At 52.9% G+C, this 12,831-nt stretch overlaps 2 protein-coding genes across 2 annotated transcripts in view; both read left to right on the top strand.

Moving 5' to 3' along the window:
• Nucleotides 1–12,831, top strand: part of LOC128085658 (uncharacterized) — a 222,382-nt gene that overhangs the window by 85,425 nt on the left and 124,126 nt on the right. The window lies entirely within an intron of this gene.
• On the top strand, nt 1,970–6,026 carry LOC128088835 (rho GTPase-activating protein 32-like). The gene is made up of 8 exons (XM_052699700.1): nt 1,970–2,100; nt 2,622–2,699; nt 3,503–3,584; nt 4,295–4,438; nt 4,717–4,819; nt 5,084–5,216; nt 5,745–5,813; nt 6,018–6,026. The coding sequence occupies exons 2-8, from the start codon at nt 2,649–2,651 to the stop codon at nt 6,024–6,026; spliced, it is 591 nt and encodes a 196-aa protein (XP_052555660.1). The 5' UTR covers nt 1,970–2,100; nt 2,622–2,648.

Here is a 12,831-nt window from a genome sequence, read left to right on the forward strand (position 1 = left end):
GTCAGTGGGGTTGTTTGATGGCAATGAAACCGCTGAATGGTGTACCTCAAGACTCAGAAAGAAGATGGTAGTGGTGACTGTGTGTCTGGGTATAGATAGCTTGATACAGATCTATAGGACTGCAGTGTGGATTGTACATAGGCCCTGCGCTGCGAGGTACGCTGTTGGGAAGCAATGTCCATCTGCCCGAGGGCAGGAAGGCCCTGCAGAGGGACGGCCTGAGGCCAGTCGTACGAGGCTGCACAGGAGCAAGCGCTGGGTCCTGCGCTGTGGTCATGACAACCGCATGGCAGCTTGTGCAGGATTGGGCTGAGGTAGAATTCCAAGGGCCCACTGATTCTAGAATGTTGGGTGCGGTGTTGGAATCTTCTGGTCCTGTGACATGGTCTTGCCTCCCCACCCTGTCGTCATGGCGGAGCAGCCTGGTGGCCCTTAGTGATGTCACAAGAGGCTGGAATGAGGGGAGGAGCAGTGCGTGCTGCGTCCCTTCATTGGAGCGCTTGAGCTCTGCGTGAGTAGCTCGCTTGTTGCCCTTGTGCAGTGACTGAGTGCCTTCGGTTTCACCCCTTGTGTCTTGTGCAGCATCTTGTAGGTAAGCTGAGACAGCGTGGGATGGAGGGGTGGGCAGTGAGCTGTTGAAAACTGCTGGCTGGTGGAGCTCCTAGCAGCTCGTACTGCTTACTCTTGTCCATCAGACGTAACTTTCAGCCAGTACCTGCATTCCCAAGCGATCCACAAAGATGGCATTTGTCCCGTGGCTTTTCCCTTGTCATCTTTGCTGCATTGTGCAAGCTCACAGACCTGTTCCTTCTCTCTCCTCTACCCGCTCCCTTGGTGCAGCTTTCGCTCGTGGAAGCACAGAGCAAAGTGACAAGAAACAGCTGCGAGTTCAAGGAATTGTCTACCTTGTTCTGATCTCCTGCCAGGTACGTGCCACGCTTTGTCCCACCACGTGGTTGACCAGCACTGTGTCGCACCATGTTTGGTAACACAGCCTCACCCAGCGTTGATGGGACACTGGTCCCGTGTGGGTTTTTTCCCTTCCCCTGCAGCTCCGCCCTCAGGAGGATGCTGTGTGTGGTGCTGTGACCAGCTGGTCTGAAGGAAAGCAATCCCTTAGGCAAAGAGTCCTAGGCCCAGTTTGTGCTGAGCTGCACAGCGTGACCCAAGGTCACAAGCACGCACGCTTGGCCTGTGAGAGTGTGCGCGGCAGCTGTAGGGAGCACAGCAGAGATGTGAGCAGAGGAAATCCTTGATGTGCGGGGCTGCAGCAGGTGCCGGTGGTGAGGCTGCTGGGAGCTGGGGCCGGGGAGCAGATGCACCTGCAGCAATGATTCCTCTCACTGCCCTGCTGCTGCGCTGTCAGAGCGCCCTGGGCGAATGCATCTGCTGCTTTGTGCCAGTCCCCATCTGCTAGCAGAGGGACAGCCGCTTGGTCAAATGCTGCCTAATGGGCTGTCCCATTTGAACGGAGTGAACAGAGTGGTTGCTTCTAGAGCACCCGCCTGTGCCAGAGGATAGCCAAGGGTAGTTCTGAAGAAGTCTCTCAATACTGTGGTGTGTGAAGAGAGAAAATATGAGCATGTTTCTTTTCGTTCCAGCTTGTCGTGCCTGCTGTGATGGGCATCGCGTGCAGCGAGATCAGCTGTGAGCCTGGCATGACACGGATGGAGGTAGAGTGTGGAGCTCTGATTGGTCTTTGCTCCCTGACTTGAGCCAGCAGAGTGAGCTGCAGATGTGCTCTCCTGCTTTTCAAGAGAGCGAATCCTTGCGGCTCTATCGGTGTCACTGAAAAGCTGCCTTCGAGGCTTTCTTTCCTTGCTGCGGGCATGTTCTTAGCCTTGCCGTTCCTTCTTGTGTGCCCATGATAAGGAGCGAGTGCATTTCCTGCAGCTTTCTCTGCTGACATGCTCCTCAGCCTGAAATCCTCCTCGTTTGCCCTCAGCTCCTCACCATGGCCTGTGCTCTGTGTTTCAGGCTGAGAACAACGGGAAGCCCCGGCTGGTCCGTGAGGAGTCATCTCTTAATATCCCAGCTATTGCTGCTGCCCACGTTATTAAGAGATACGTTGCCCAGGCACCGGGTGAACTCTCCTTGGAGGTAAGCAGTTAAGGGCGTTCCTTGTTGTCCTGTACAGAAGAGTATAACGTGTGAAGCTATCAGGAATATTCTCAGACACCTTCCGAATGTTTGATGAGGTGAAGCCCAGCAGATGCGGTTCCAGATTAGACTTGCACTGGGTTGGATGCAGGGAGGAGTTCAGCCATCTTTAAAATATGGCTTTATTTGGCATTGGAATCTTCTGATCAAACAGATTCTGGACAGTATTGTAGCCTGGTGTCCAAACAACAGCAGACTGGTGTATGGAGTGTGCAGATCTGTTCAGGAAGCCCATTTTGAGAATTATTTCCTACCGAACAGCTCTATTCTGTATGTTGTATAACGTAGTGACTCTTCTACCTCCAAGTTCATTTGTACGACTGCAGATGCCTGAAGAGCTGCACTGGTGCAATGGCTCTCAAGCTTGACGATATTGGGCAGTGCAGAAGAATGCAGTCATTTGAGCTGCGCTTTCCTCCCAGCCGTGCCGAAGCTGGGATTGACGTTGCAATCTCTTGCAGGTGGGAGACCTCGTGTGCGTCATCGAGATGCCGCCTCAGGAGCTGAGCCCCCGCTGGAGAGGCAAGCACGGCTTTCAGGTAGGCCCAAGCTTCAGACGTGAGAGCGCAACTTCGGTCGAGGCAGGAATCTCAGCTTAGAGCTGCCCTGCCTGCACAGCATGGCTCCACATGGAAAATGGTTTCCTTGTGCTGGTGTCAGAGGACTTTCCCTTTTGCTGTGGGCTTAGGCCAGAGCTGAAAGTTGGTCTTTGTAGGAAACTGCCTCCTCAGTTAACTTAGAAAGAAGAGCCCTCACAGCGTGCATCAGGTCACGGCCACTGAACCGCACCTTTGGAAATGCAGCAGCTAGGACACGTGTTTCAGTGTCTCTGAGCACTTGTGTTTGCACCCATGCAAAACATGCATGAACTCAGCATCTTTTAGGAAGTTATGGCCTGTCAGCTGAGGCAGGGTAACAGAGCCTCTGCGCGCTTGCTGCTGCTGCTGGCTGCAGAACGCTGGGTGGCTCAGAGCTGGGGATGGCAGCTGCATCTCAGTCAGCAAGCAGAAATTTCATAGGCTGTGCTAACTCAGATACAGCTGCATCAATCTATCATAATGTATAACTTCTACATGAAGTCTTTCTGTCCATGTACACTTGGGGTTTAGGAGTGTGTAGCATACTTGTCCTCTCCCTGCTCTGTATGCCATTTTCTGGATCTTTTGGCTGCGAATGTGGAATGCTTGTTACTTTGAAGCAGGCCATTTTGTGCTGGATAGCCTTATGGAGCATTCGGCAAGCACGTTCTGAAGAAAACTACGTTATGTGGTTTTTAGTTGAAGTGTTCAGGCTGAGAAATGCTGCATTCAGTATTGCTCCTCTCTTTTTCTTCGTGTTACAGGTTGGATTTTTTCCTGGGGAGTGTGTGGAACTCATTAACAACAAAGTTCCCGAGGCTCTCATCAATTCAGTGCCGAAGCCAGGTACGATGATACATTTGATGGGGCAGGGAAGCAAAATGGAGTCCCTTTTTGTGTGTGTTTAATACTTCATGTTTAATACTTCCCTTATCCATCCCACGTTATCCTCTGTGCTGATGATCCTTCAGGCGTTCCACGGGGCGTACAGCTGGTGTTTTGTAGGCAGTGAGAATGAGGGAAGGCAAAGGCAGTTCTCCTGCAAGTCCGTACGAGGCTGAGAACAGCCAGCGTCCCTGGTGGACAGATAGAGGTCTGGTTGTGCTAGTGACACGCTTGATCAGAACGTGGCTTTTCAAGAGGGTCCTTAATGCCCAGGTTGAGCAAGCTAAGCAAGAGGAGTGCATTCAACTCCATCAGAACGTGCAGAGATTTGGCCCAGTCCTCCTGTGTTTATGACTGGAGTTAGGGAAATCCTAGAATCCTTGTAGAATGGCTTGGCATGGAAGGGAGCTCGAGGATCATCAAGCTCCAATCCCCTGCCTCAGAACGGGCTGCCAACCAAGCTCCACGTTTAATGTGGGACTGGACCAGGCTGCCCAGGGCCCCATCCAGTCTGGCCTTGGACTCATCCAGGGTTGGGGAAAATCCATTTTGGTACGCACTTGCTCATCATGTTCTTCCCGTTTTGAGGTGCTCTGTAGAAGGTGTTGTGCTCGGCCTCGTCCAACGGAGCCAAACCTGAGATGAACTGGTTTCTTCCTTTTGTTGTGCAGTGCCAAAGAAGCGCGGCAAGCTCCTCACCTTCCTTCGTTCCGTGGTGAAGGCCCGCCCAAAGCAACGGAAAGAGCGGGAGGTGGAGAAGGAGAGGGTGTTCGGCCGTGACCTGGGAGAGCATCTTCTTCACTCTGGTCGTGATGGTAAGGGACAGCCCATTCCTGAGAGCTTCCCTGTTTGAGAACCTAACGATGAAAGGGAGATGGTATGTAGCAAGGGGCAGGTTGATACCAGTGGAGAAATGGGGAATGGGAGTTGATGGCTGAAAGATGAAGTGAGGCTAATGCTCCCAAGAGACAAGCACGTTTGTATTTGCTTCAGCCAAGCCCGGCTGGGCTTAGTGGATGGGATGTGACGGGAGCGCAGCCTGAGGCAGGACTTGACTAAGGAGCTCCAGTAACCGCCGGCACGTGTTCTTTAGTCCCCCAGGTCCTCCAGAGCTGCGCCGAGTTCATCGAGCAGCATGGCGTGGTGCAGGGGATATACCGCCTGTCCGGCGTGGCGTCCAACGTCCAGAGACTGCGGTAAGAGTGCTGCGACTGACAGACACAGCTGCCAGCAGGGGCACGTGCCCTGTTGCGGGCGTTCAGAGGCCTGCGGGCAATGCCTTAGCACAGAGAAAAGGTCTCCTTTGGGAACATCCCATCCAGCACGGCTGACGTGGTGCTGGTGGCCGAGTGTTTGTGTTCTCCTGTACATCAGGAAGCCCTTCCAACTCTTGATTGCATTGGGTGTGGCTTTTGACTTGCTTTCCTCTTTCTCAACCGCTTTCGTGTCCTTCTCTGCAGCCAGGAATTTGAGTGTGAGCAGGTTCCTGAGCTAACCGTCCGCGACGTTCACAGCGCGAGCTCCCTCTGCAAAATGTACTTCAGGGAGCTCCCGACCCCCCTGCTGACCGACCAGCTGTACGACAAGTTCTCGGTAAGCACGAGGCAACGCCTTTCCTTTCCCTCTTCGCTGGGCCTCTTGGGAGATGGCTGCAGCAGTGCCCCAGCTCTGAGGCCCTTCTTCTGTTAGCCCCATGGGGTTTACTCGCATGTCTTTGCCACATCCTGCATCGTGCTGATGCCGCTTCTGGTGGCCCCAGGAGGTGGTTATTTCCATATTCACAGTGCTTGCGAGAATTCCTGTGTTGTTTGTTTGTTTGTTTGTTTTTTGCTATTCCCCAGCTATTTCTGGAACAGGAAGGGGATTAATAGCCAAGCGTACTTGGAGATGAATGCCCCCTGCGAGGAGCTGAGCTGCCCAACCAGGCTGTAAACCGGCCCGGTGCTTGGACTCCTTGGCCTTGGTGGCACCAGCTGCGTGCCGCTATGTTTGCCAGATGCCTCTGGGGAGGCCTAAAATCTTTCTCAGTGCTGACCAGCAGCGCGCTGTGCCCATGGTTCCCGACCCTGCGGCAGGTATCTCTCCTGATTTGTGTCTCAATCCCTTTCTGCCCTTTTCCAGGATGCTGTTGGTGCCACTACGGAGGAGGAGCGGCTGGTCAGAATGCGGGACGTCATCCAGCAGCTGCCTGCTCCTCACTACAGGTCAGTGCTGCCCTCAGCCTGCTGAGCTCAGCCCTGCTGCACTTCAGAGGGCATTGGTGCGATTCCAGGCTTTGTCTCACGTGAGCAACGGGATGCCTGGGTGTGCTGAAACACTGCATGGGGTTAATTTGGGGTCAGTTCCTGGGTACGGGGGCACGCTCGGTGCAGTTGATGGCTACTTCATCTTCAGCATCAGTAGCAGTAATAACAACTAGTGTGAATTGAGGTTTGCTTTGTGAGTGGCAGCACGGCATGCTGGCTGTTGCTGAACATTTGCCTCTCTTGTTTCCCAGGACCCTGGTGTTCCTGATGAGACACTTGGCCTGTCTTGCTGCAAACAGCTCTGTCACCAACATGCACTCTAAGAACTTAGCCATTGTGTGGGCTCCAAACCTCCTAAGGTAAACTTCTTTTTCCATTTCAACAGAACGCTTACATCTGTTCTCCAGTAGAATAAAGCAGTCCTCCCTTCTTCTGCACCACATGTGCTCTTCTCCTGTAAAATGTGCAGGGAGTGGCTGACAGCAGAGCAGGAGCTTGGACTGTTCTCCCACCCCACGTGGGCACAATTTCTAGCTGAGCATTGCTGCTCTCTTGTTTAGATGGGACTGGTGTGTCCTTTATCAGCCAGGAGAACTTTTTCAGTGGCATCACTGATTGCCTACTGCGGAAGTCTCTGGAGCCCAGTTTGACAGCTTTGGGCTGCAGTAATTCAGACCTGGGGAGGCGATCTTGGCTGAATGACTTCTAAAACCTGCCTTTTCTACAGATCACAGCAGAGCGAGTCTGCCTGCGCCAGCGGGAGAGCTGCCTGCACGGAACTGCAGACGCAGTCGGCCGTGGTGGAATTCATCATCGACCACACAGACGTCCTCTTCTGCTCCACATCTGGACCTGACATCGCAGATGGAGCAGGTGAGTGTCTTCCTCCATTAGCTTTATCTTGACCAGACACCTGGATCAAATGCAGGCCTTCTCCAAGTCCTTTGAAATACACTTTTCCTGTCAAGGGGACAGCAGACTTCTGGGCTTAGATTAGAATCTGGCATCCTGCTGCTGGATGCTGAGAATGTTCAAGCCCAAAGGAGACAACCGTCACTTGCATTATGATGTTTTGCAAGCAGGTGAAGCTTGCTGAAAGTGTGGCAGCGAAGCTTCTGAGTTCACCGTACCTGCTTTCTAGGGTTTTTGTTTGCCTGTTTCGATACAGGGAGCTGCTCTTAATTATGACTGCGTCCTTTGCCATAGACACACCTCTGAGCACATGGTTGTTTTGAGCTGCTCTTCTTCCAGTGGCTCGGTTAAGCAAGTCTGAGGAAAACACAGCCGCTCCCCCGGACCTGCGATGGCTGTGCTGCCGCTTTCTGATCGTGGCTCTCACCTGTGGTTTTCCCTTCCAGGGCACAGTTCTCTCTCAGGGCCCCAGTCTGTGCAGGCGTCTTCTCCTGCCACAGAGCTGCTCAGCCTGGAGGAGGCGCAGGCACGGAGGCGAGGCCACAGCAGCTCTCCTGTCATTGTGACACAGAGCAGGGACATGGAAGTGGAAGAAGGCCCCGGTGAAAGGTAAAGAGGAGTTCCTTTTCCAGCACCTATCATCATTGTTTGGGTGGGTTTTTATTTGTTGTTTGTTTTTGGTTTTTTTTGTTTTTTTTCCGTTATTTCTAGTCCCAAAGCTTGCTGAAACTCAGTTCAACTAATGGTGCCTTAAGTGTTGCAGTGAATCTCCACTCCCTTTGGACTGAGAGATTGAACTAACATTCAGTTGCCTGACGGGCTGAGTTTAGCCACACAACGGTGCCGTTCCTTCCTTGCTGGGCAGGCAGTGACGAGATGCACAAAGCCACGCTGACGTCTACCCTGGCCTGTGCTGGCTGTACCTGGAAACGTTGGGGTTTTCCAGATTTCAGAGCCTCGTGCCTGAATCCAGTTCTGGTTCTCCTCTACGCAGAGCTGTTGGTCAGACCTGCTGGCACGAGAAACTAGACATGGCAGTGAGATGGGCTGATGAGCTGTCAGTGTCAGAGTCAGAGATGCTTTTGAAGTTCCTTTATGGCTGTGCAATTGCTCAGCCAGCAGTTATGCCTGCCTACTCAATCAAAGCCACCCTTTGATGCTGTCCTGTACAGGTGTGGAGCCTGTGGACCTCACATGCTCTGCATCTTGCTTGACACAGTTGAGGGGAATTTAGCCAGCAAAACCTCAGGGCTGAGCTATAGGAATGGAACCATCCTCAACTGCTTGAAATGGAGCGAGTTTCTAAGCTGTGTTTCAGCAGGAACCAGGCGGTGCTAGGAACAAGCCACTGTTGGCACGAGCTCAGTGCAGCTCTTCCCTCACCCTGCGCCACGCACGGCTCACACCATTCCCTGTTTTCTCTCTCTCCAGACCAAGTCCACCCAGCAAGATAAAGGAATCACCAGCTGGCTGTTGGTGTTCCTGCTTCAGCCTGGGGAAACCATCGTCTGGGGCCAAACGCCAGCCACAGCACCATCCCAGGGAGCCCTCAGAAATAGAAATCGTAGTGCTGGCAGGTAAGGGTGCAAATCCAGCTTTCAACGCCTTGCTTTTCAGCAACATAGAATTCTTGCTGTCAGTGGGCTTGTATCTACTTCCAGCGTTCCAACCCATACCTGACACCTTCAGTTCTCCCCGATCAAGGACCACTTTCGTAATTCAGCTTGTGAAAGTTTGACACCAACCCCTGTTCATTCTTTTATAGGTGATTCAAGCTCTTGTCAACCGAGCAAAGCCGGAGCAAGTAGTGAAGCTGGGCTGTGTGCTTCCACCAATGGAGAGCTGTTAGAAAGCACAAATGGCTGCGGATCACGTGACAGCCTGCCGCATAACAACAGTGATGGACACGAGGAGCTCATCCAAGTTCAAGCCCTCATTTCTCCCAGCTCTGCTGAAGATGCTGACCTGAGCCTGCCAGACACCACAGGCAGCCTGGACTGTGACCCGGTGCCTCTGCAGTGCAGCCCAGCCCAAGCAGAGCCCGAGTGCCCCAACAGCAGTACCTCCTTGCAGGAGCAGGTCAGCATCAGCGAGGAGGAGCAGCAGAGCCTCTTGGAGGGGGGCTTAGAATCAGGCCTCCAGTCCCAGGCACCGTGCAGCATCTCTGAGAGCTCTGAGCCACTCTCTACGTGATCTTTCCGTCCAAGAGAGGACGATTCCCATCTTTACCTGGACCTCTCACGCCCTCCTGTCTTTTCCTTTAATAATAAAAGCACACTTGTGCTCACTCAACGCCTTGACTGCCTGTGGAGTCTTCATTCACAAGGACTGGGATGAATGCAACACACAGCAAGGCACCTCAGCTTGCAATGCTGAGGCTGTGGGGTGCATGAATCAGAGCTCCAGACTTGTTCCCGTTTTGTCTGGCTTTGGGGTGTCTGCAGCTCCCATTTGGTACAGTAGCAAATAATCTCTAGCATCCTGGATGCTGCTCATGATAATCCCAAGCTTCCTGACTGTGGCTTTGTGTTGCTTTTCAGGGCTTTTTGATGCCTTGTGATGCCTTGGCTGCTCCCTAACACCTCTCTCCTCCTGCTGTGTCCATTCTTGACTCCCAACCTACAACCTAACCCTGACTGTCATAGAATCGTAGAATCGCAAGGTTGGGCACAACCTGCAAGATCACCTGGTCCAGCCATCCTCACATTACCACTGCCACCACAAGCACTAAACCAGACCTCGTAGCTCCTCCTCCAGATGCCTCTTGAACACTGCCAGGGGCGGCAACTCCACCACTCCCCTGTGCAGCCATTGCAGTGCCTGACTGCTGTCTGAGAGGAAAAGTTCTTCCTTATATGTAACCTAAACTTCTGGTACAACTTCCAGCCATTTCCTCAGGTCCTGTTTTTTGCCCTGGGAGAAGGAGCCAAAGCCCTCTTCATTACAACCTCAGGACCCAGCACTCAGCCTTGTTGAATCTTATCCCATTCACTTCAGTGATCCAAGCATATTTAGATCCCTCTGTATGGCCTCCCTACCCTCAGGGAGATTGACATCAGCTCTGAACTTGGTGTCATCTGCACACTTACTGAGGTGTACTCTATGCCCTCATTATAACATCAATAAAGATATTAAACAAGATCGGCCCCAGTCCCGACCCATGGGGGACACCACTCTTAATGGGTCACCAGCTGGACTTAGTTCCACTAACCACTACCTATTGGGCACAGCCCTATAGCCAGTTCCTTATCGAAAAAAGTATATATCTGTCCAGTCTACGGGCAGCCAGTTTCGCCAGAACACTGTGAGAGACCAGTGTCAAAGGCTGTGCTGAAGTCTAGGTAGACTGCATCAACAGCCTTACCCTCATCTACCAGTCTGGTCACCCAGTCATAGAAGGAGATGAAGTTGGTCAGGCACAACCTGCCTCTCGTGAACTCCTGCTGGCTGGGCCTGATCCCCTGTACACCACGCACGTACCATGTGATCCCACCCAAGATGATTTGCTCCATAACTTTCTCTGGTACTGAGGTCAGGCTGACTGGCCTATAGTTCCCCAGATCCACCTTACAGCCCTTCTTGTAGATGAGAGTCACATCGGCAAGCCTCCAATCCTCTGGGAGCTCACCAGTTAATCAGGAGCGCTGGTAGATGGCAGTGAGGGGCTCAGCAGTCACCCCCACCAGCTCCCTCAGCACCCTGAGATGGAGCCCCTCCAGTCCCATGAACTTGTGACAGTCCAGATGAGAAGGAGCTCTCTAACTGTTGCCACCTGAATCACCAGGGTATATTCTGCATAGCGAACCAGACTTCCATATCAGGGCATAACATGCCCCAGGGATAACTGATCTGTCTATTAAATGCAGATGTAAAGAAGGCACTGAGGACCTCAGCCTTCTCCTATCCTCAGTGGTCACACTCCCTGCTGCATCAAGTAAAGGATACAAATTCTCCTTGGTTCTTCTCTTACCATTGATGTATTCATAAAAGGATTTCTTATTCTCTTTCACTGCAGTAGCCACGAGTTCCAGCCCTGGGGTGGGCACACACTGCTGGGGAGTCCTCATGGTGATGGAGGCCAGCACCCCCCAGCCAGGCCCTGTTCCCTGCAGGCAGCAGCACCAGGCAGAGCTGGAGGCAGCTGAGCAGCATGGCGCTGTGTTGCCCAGCATGGTGGAGGCCCAACTGGTAAGGGGCAGAGCCCACCACACCCCCACCCATCTGATGGGGTCTCCCTGGGGACGGGGCTCCCTGCAGCACTGCAGATGTGTGGGAGAGCAAGAGCACAGCAGCACAAGCTCCAGCTGTGTAGCAGGGCCTGATCTGCATCCCTGCCCTGTGTTCACCAACAGGAGGAGGAGCAGCAGGTGAGGAGACATGGGCTTGCCTTCTGGACACAAGTGTCCCCTCCCTGCCCTGTGGCCAGCTGCCAGAATCCTGGCAGTGGGCTGATGGCCTGGCCCCTCACAGCAGCCAGCAGGGCTCCCAAAAGGCCCCTCTGGCACTGTGTGGGACTGTGCTGCTGTGAGGTAGGGACGCATCTGGCCTGCCTCATTCCCAGCCCTCTTCTGCCCCACAGGACCATCTGCCTCCTCCTCATCTGCCTGTAGCTGACTGTTGTTTCCGTGCCGGGCGCTGCCATCCTGTATGCCCTGTGCTGTGACCAGGAGTTCTTCCACCATCCGCTGCCGCAAGTGCTACCACAGCCGACGTATGCTGACATGTCCTACTATGCCAGCAAAGCCCTATGTGTGGTCAGCAATGGGCTGCTGCCCATCCGACCACCCCAGTCAGCTCAGAGGGGCACGGTGGTGGGAATACCTTATCCTTTTCATTCCTACAATGGGGATAAGGTCCCTCCTCTGCTTCCTGCAGCAATCAGGAATACTTTAAGTTTAAAGCCCCACCTGTATAATCAGTGGAAATTAAGATGTTACAATCACAAAATAAACAAGAGAGTTAGGCGAAGTAGATTATGATAACAAAAGAGAATAAATGGAAGGCTCACCCTTATGCTGGGCTCACCACAAAACACCAGAAGGAGGGATCTCCAGCAGAGATCCTTCCCCACTGGCAGCCAGCTCTTAAACAGCTGTAGGAGAGGTGCAGCCAGGCTCCACCCCTTCCTTCAGCACAGCTGCATTGCCTTCCCCTGTGCTCCTCTGGCTGACTCAGTGCTCCCCTCAGGTGGTCAATCAGAGGTTCAGGCCGTGACTCAGCTGTTCCCAGACACCCCACCCATGACGGAGATCATGAAGTGAGACCTGTGAAACAGAGAACAGAGGCTCAACTAAAAGGAAATGAGATCTTGTTTGTACAGTTGTCTGGTTTTTTTTTGTTTGTTTGTTTTTTTGTTGTTTTTTTTTTTAAATTCAAGTATGCAGAAACCCTTTATGGAAAAAGGCATTTCCAGAGCTGCAACACATGGTCAGCATACTAGCACTACCTAAGAGCTGATCAAAGCGTTCCAAGAACAAGGCAGTAGTAGGGAAAGAAGAAATGCACACCAATCCGTAGAAGATACAACTTCTTTAAACCAGTCACATACTGCCCAGGAAGAGCAGAGATCACAATTCCATAGCACAAAAGGAATCATTCAGCCCAAAGAAGGCAGTCTCCATGTAGACAGAGATGCTTCCCTTCTGGCTGCCAGCCCTTAAATGAGGTCAGGGAGGGGTGGAGCCAGGCTCAGCCCCATCTGGTGTCACAGGTGCATTGCTTCCACCTGTGCTCACCAGCTGCTCCATCACCGGTTCAGGCCGTGTCCTCACAGTTCCCATACAGGCATAAAGAAGAAAAAAAATATTAAAAAAAGAGTAATGACCTGTAGGCAATTTGGGTCTACGAGCTCTGATGGTCCACATATTTTGATTCCAGCCTGTCCTCAAAGGCACCTGGTGACCTTTCTAATAGACAAGGCAGCACAGCCTCCCCACTCCCGCCTCCTGCCCCTCCGTCGTTACTCCGCAGCCACGCCCCTTCGCCCTCATTGGTCGGCACTGCCGCACGCACCGCCCCCTCCCCCGCGGTTGGACAAGGCGGGGCTTTGC

Source organism: Tympanuchus pallidicinctus, unplaced genomic scaffold, assembly GCF_026119805.1.
Source record: "Tympanuchus pallidicinctus isolate F22 unplaced genomic scaffold, pur_lepc_1.0 scaffold1, whole genome shotgun sequence".
Lineage (NCBI taxonomy): Eukaryota > Metazoa > Chordata > Aves > Galliformes > Phasianidae > Tympanuchus > Tympanuchus pallidicinctus.

Coding starts and splice junctions, on each gene's coding strand:
- LOC128088835 (XM_052699700.1), top strand. CDS start 2,649: ATGCCGCCTCAGGAGCTGAGCCCCCGCTGGAGAGGCAAGCACGGCTTT. Junction 2,700..3,502: donor GAGGCAAGCACGGCTTTCAG/GTAGGCCCAAGC, acceptor TTCGTGTTACAG/GTTGGATTTTTTCCTGGGGA. Junction 5,217..5,744: donor AGCTGTACGACAAGTTCTCG/GTAAGCACGAGG, acceptor GCCCTTTTCCAG/GATGCTGTTGGTGCCACTAC.